The sequence below is a fragment of the Argopecten irradians genome, chromosome 3 (assembly GCF_041381155.1).
Source record: "Argopecten irradians isolate NY chromosome 3, Ai_NY, whole genome shotgun sequence".
Classification (NCBI taxonomy): domain Eukaryota; kingdom Metazoa; phylum Mollusca; class Bivalvia; order Pectinida; family Pectinidae; genus Argopecten; species Argopecten irradians.
Window position 1 is genome coordinate 67,179,397 of NC_091136.1, and position 6,000 is coordinate 67,185,396.

Here is a 6,000-nt window from a genome sequence, read left to right on the forward strand (position 1 = left end):
AACTGAGAAGGTGAAAAAGTCAAACTAAACGAAGCTGGATTCTATTGTAACTGTACATGTATTAGGGAAACTGAGAAGGTGAAAAAGTCAAACTAAACGAAGCTGGATTCTATTGTACATGTATTAGGGAAACTGAGAAGGTGAAAAAGTCAAACTAAACGAAGCTGGATTCTATTGTACATGTATTAGGGAAACTGAGAAGGTGAAAAAGTCAAACTAAACGAAGCTGGATTCTATTGTACATGTATTAGGGAAACTGAGAAGGTGAAAAAGTCAAACTAAACGAAGCTGGATTCTATTGTAACTGTACATGTATTAGGGAAACTGAGAAGGTGAAAAAGTCAAACTAAACGAAGCTGGATTCTATTTACTGTACATGTATTAGGGAAACTGAGAAGGTGAAAAAGTCAAACTAAACGAAGCTGGATTCTATTGTACATGTACATGTATTAGGGAAACTGAGAAGGTGAAAAAGTCAAACTAAACGAAGCTGGATTCTATTGTACATGTATTAGGGAAACTGAGAAGGTGAAAAAGTCAAACTAAACGAAGCTGGATTCTATTGTACATGTATTAGGGAAACTGAGAAGGTGAAAAAGTCAAACTAAACGAAGCTGGATTCTATTGTACATGTATTAGGGAAACTGAGAAGGTGAAAAAGTCAAACTAAACGAAGCTGGATTCTATTGTAACTGTACATGTATTAGGGAAACTGAGAAGGTGAAAAAGTCAAACTAAACGACGCTGGATTCTATTGTTACTGTGTACATGTATTAGGTGAAACTGAGAAGGTGAAAAAGTCAAACTAAACGACGCTGGATTCTATTGTTACTGTACATGTATTAGGGAAACTGAGAAGGCGAAAAAGTCAAACTAAACGAAGCTTGATTCTGTTGTAACTGTACATGTATTAGGGAAACTGAGAAGGTGAAAAGTCAAACTAAACGAAGCTGGATTCTATTGTTACTGTACATGTATTAGGGAAACTGAGAAGGTGAAAAAGTCAAACTAAACGAAGCTGGATTCTATTGTACATGTATTAGGGAAACTGAGAAGGTGAAAAAGTCAAACTAAACGAAGCTGGATTCTATTGTACATGTATTAGGGAAACTGAGAAGGTGAAAAAGTCAAACTAAACGAAGCTGGATTCTATTGTACATGTATTAGGGAAACTGAGAAGGTGAAAAAGTCAAACTAAACGAAGCTGGATTCTATTGTACATGTATTAGGGAAACTGAGAAGGTGAAAAAGTCAAACTAAACGAAGCTGGATTCTATTGTACATGTATTAGGGAAACTGAGAAGGTGAAAAAGTCAAACTAAACGAAGCTGGATTTTATTGTAACTGTACATGTATTGAGGAAACCGAGAAGGTGAAAAAAGTCAAACTATTACTTGAGATATAGAAAATAAGATATGTAATGGAAGATAGTAATGGTCACATAAGTATGGCAGGTAGTCTGCGAACACAGGTAGATATATAGGAAGGGTTTGTCGTGTGGTATCTATAATGACTACATATTATATCTGTCTGTATAGCACTAATGGACACCAACACAGCTTTACATATAACGGCAGTATTGATATCCTCGGTGATGAAGGCGAAGAAGCTAAAGGGGAGGTCTATATGGATGTTTATGTGGTGTAATGCATATGTCATACATTTATTGACTGATATGCGCTCTTTCAAGTGGCGAGATATCTAAGTTGTTATCTTCGTGTTGGAAATGTAATTATTTCTGTGCGGTTTAAACACGTCCACGGTCCGGTCCTTTATAACTATGTACACATACTGGTATTTACTGTAGCAGTGGGTCAAGTGTCCAAATTATTCTGTCCCAAAGTAGTGTACAATGACTGACCAGAACGGCAGCTCGAGAGTGGTCAGAACAAACATATATATTGCAGTGTTTGTTAACGAAGATGGATAAAGAGGAAGTAGAGTGGTCAAATGGTAATACAGTAAAACGAACCTACTTGATACGATTTTCTGTATATCACGAAGTACTACGATCAATCAATTAATCAATATTTTATTTTAGTGTCACGCATCGTAAAAATATACAGCCATTGATAAAATAAATGTACAGGTAATTTTTGATGCCCTGCCGATATCGGCTTATGAGACACTTATGAAAATGTACATGGAGTTATAAATCCTCATTGTTATACATATTAAAACTATGTTAAAAATCACAAGTGAAGCACAAAAGTAAAATTTCATCATGGTATCATTTAAAACAATTTTTTTTATATTCTTAAAATTAGCCTTCTTTGTTTCATCATTTGATATATTGTTTTAGATAATAGAAATTGAAGCTCATTATTACAAAATAAATAAAACATCTTTTCAATTGAAGTGAGCTCATTAAAATTACTGTTACAATTCGCTGTTTTTTCGAACAGATATAGTTTGATATAACTATAAACGGGGCAGTCACAGAGAAAATGAGGTTCATCTTCCACTTTATCCGGACAAAAAGGACATTTACGCTTCTCCACTGTATCGCCCAGTTTCTAACAGTAAAGGGAGACAAGGTGGCTCCGATAGTGACGTGGTATAATTGACGAGATATAATGTTCCGGTATCCTGTCCTTTTTGTATATTCTGTATGATCTCAATTTACTACCGGTGTTATCGCTCCACAATTTGCTGAACCAAACGATTTCGTCATTCCTGTTAATAGCGGTAGATATTTTTTGCAGTTTGCATTTTACCGATGTTTGGTTATCGACAATATCTAAAACGTGGGTTTTTTTTTCCCTAGTTTACGGACTCTCGCTTCCCAAGAATTTCCTCTCCTGGAAGACCAAATATACACTCTATGTAAAAGTCGACCCGTATTAACAGTACGTAACCTACAGTAAAGTCTAAAAACTTCCATGTGTTGTTTTGCTTGACATGATTTCCATCCAAAATCTCCAAGAACTCCAACATTTGACGTATATTTATTTACTCCAAGATAAGCTTTCATCGCTCGATTTTGTATGTTATTTATTAATCGTTGTTCTGCTATCCCCCAGATACAGGATCCATATAACATAATTGGTTGTACTAAGGACTCAAACAGTCTGGTATATACAGTGTATGGCATTCCTCCACAAGCGATAAGTTTACTTATTACAACTCCAAGTGCCCGGCTGGCTGATTTAGCTAATTCCTTTATGGCGAAGTTCCATGCAAGATGTTGGTCAAACCAGATTCCCAGATGTTTATACTTGTCTTTGATGACAATTGGAGTGTTTTCCAAAGAAGACAGCTTTGGTTTAAATCCTACATCCTGCATCATGTTGGATTTCCACATTTCATATCCATTGCAAACCAAGAGGAATAAGGCTCAATGAGTGGTATTTGTGGATGAGGAAAACATGTGAAATTTTTTCATTGTATGTACTTTGGTTGTCTGCCGATTAGTTATATTTGGTGGGATATTGGCCCTAAGGACAATCATCGGATTACTGTAATAACTGAGCCACTTGTCACCTGGGGCAAATTTTCTCGATAAGTTTTTTTACACTTTAAAATCTACTCTAAAATCCTAATGGATTTCATCCATATTTACCAGGTGTTGAAACATTGTAAATGAATCATTCGGACATATTTACTATGTTGTGTCATCTAATTTTGAAAGTATAAATATAACTGTGAGCCTGGTCCGACCCCATAGGGATATTCAAAAGATATATTTCTTACATTTAATTATATTCAGATATGTCACATATCCTTGATGGATTCAGATACCATATTATGATATTCAGATACACATCATATGGGGATATTCGATATTTTATACACATACATATGATATTCAGATACACATACATATTGATATTCAGATACACAATTGGTTCTATTAAATGAGCAAGATACACATATCATATGATATTCAGATACACATACATATGATATTCAGATACACATAAACATATGGATATTCAGATACACATACATATGATATTTTGATGATATTCAGGCCATACCACATACATATGATATGTAATACACATACATATGATATTCAGATACACATACATATGATATTCATATACACATTATATGAACCCACACATGCATATCCAGTTTTCCCATACATAGTCAGATACCTTTGGTCACAATGGTCCAAAAATGATACTTTAAACATTGGTATACATACTTTAATCATTTGTATAAACTTTCAGACTTGGTTAAACCCTCCCTGTGGATGTGTTCACTTTGGTCCCTCCCAACCTTTCCACCATGCATAGTTTTACCTTTGGTCCTCTATCCCTAGTTGTACCCTTGGTCCCAACCCCATCCCTATCTGTACCTTTGGTCCCATCCCCATCCCTATCTGTACCTTTGGTCCTCCCCCATCCCCCACCCCATCCCTAGTCTGTACCTTGGTCCCCACCCCTTATCCCTAGTCTGTACCCTTGGTCCCCACCCCATCCCTAGTCTGTACCTTTGGTCCCCACCCCATCCCTAGTCTGTACCTTTGGTCCCCACCCCATCCCTAGTCTGTACCTTTGGTCCCCACCCCATCCCTAGTCTGTACCCTTGGTCCCCACCCCATCCCTAGTCTGTACCCTTGGTCCCCCACCCCATCCCTAGTCTGTACCTTGGTCCCCACCCCATCCCTGGTCTGTACCTTTGGTCCCCCCCATCCCTAGTCTGTACCTTGGTCCCCACCCCCTATCCCTAGTCTGTACCTTTGTCCCCCACCCCATCCCTAGTCAGTCTGTACCTTTGGTCCCCCCCCCATCCCTAGTCTGTACCTTTGGTCCCCCACTCCATCCCTAGTCTGTACCTTTGGTCCCCACCCCATCCCTAGTCTGTACCCTTGGTCCCACCCCATCCCTAGTCTGTACCCTTGGTCCCCACCCATTGGTCTGTACCTTTGGTCCACCCCATCCTAGTCTGTACCTTGGTCCCCCCCCATCCCTAGTCTGTACCCTTGGTCCCCACCCATCCCTAGTCTGTACCTTTGGTCCCCACCCCATCCCTAGTCTGTACCTTGGTCCCACCCCATCCCTAGTCTGTACCCTTGGTCCCCACCCCATCCCCCTAGTCTGTACCTTTGGTCCCCACCCCATCCCTAGTCTGTACCTTGGTCCCCCCCCATCCCTAGTCTGTACCCTTGGTCCCCCACCATCCCTAGTCTGTACCCTTGGTCCCCACCCCTATCCCTAGTCTGTACCCTTGGTCCCCACCCCATCCCTAGTCTGTACCTTTGGTCCCCACCCCATCCCTATCCCTAGTCTGTACCTTTGGTCCCCACCCCATCCCTAGTCTGTACCTTTGGTCCCCCACCCCATCCCCACCCCATCCCTAGTCTGTACCTTGGTCCCCACCCAATCCCTAGTCTGTACCTTGGTCCCCCTCCACCCCATCCCTAGTCTGTACCTTTGGCCCATCACCCCTATCCCTAGTCTGTACCCTTGGTCCCTTGGTCCCCATTTTCCTAGTCTGTACCTTGGTCCCAACAAGTCTATCCCTAGTCTGTACCCTTGGTCCCCCTAGCCCCTTGGTCCCTACCCCATCCCTAGTCTTGGTCCCTTGGATATCCACACCCTCCCTAGTCTGTACCCTTGGTCCCCCCGACCCTGTCTGTACCTTTGGTCCCCACCCCATCCCTAGTCTGTACCTTTGGTCCCCACCCCTCCCTAGTCTGTATCCCCTAGTCTGTACCTTGGTACCCTTGTCCTGTACTTTGGTCCCCACTCCCTATCCCTAGTCTGTACCTTTGGTCCCCCATCCCATCCCTAGTGTCTGTACCCTTGGTCCCCACAACCCATATCCCTAGTCTGTACCCATTTGTGTCCCCACCCCATCCCTAGTCCTGTACCCTTGGTCCCCACCCTATCCTATCCCCCTAGTCTGTACCCTTGGTCCCCATCGATATCCATTAGTCTGTACCCTTGGTCCCATCCCATCCCTAGTCTGTACCTTTGGTCCCCACCCATCCCTAGTCTGTACCCTTGGTCCCCACCCCATCCCTAGTCTGTACCCTTGGTCCCCACC

General features: G+C 41.6%; 1 protein-coding gene across 1 annotated transcript; it reads right to left on the reverse strand.

The window, feature by feature from the left end:
- Positions 1–2,052: 2,052 nt before the first annotated feature.
- Positions 2,053–3,289, reverse strand: LOC138319810 (uncharacterized). Its single transcript, XM_069262941.1, has one exon. It carries the CDS (start codon positions 3,287–3,289, stop codon positions 2,741–2,743), a length of 549 nt encoding a protein of 182 aa, XP_069119042.1. The 3' UTR covers positions 2,053–2,740.
- Positions 3,290–6,000: the final 2,711 nt, after the last annotated feature.

What these genes read in the sequence shown, in the direction of transcription:
- LOC138319810 (XM_069262941.1), bottom strand. Translation starts at nt 3,289, where the DNA reads ATGATGCAGGATGTAGGATTTAAACCAAAGCTGTCTTCTTTGGAAAAC.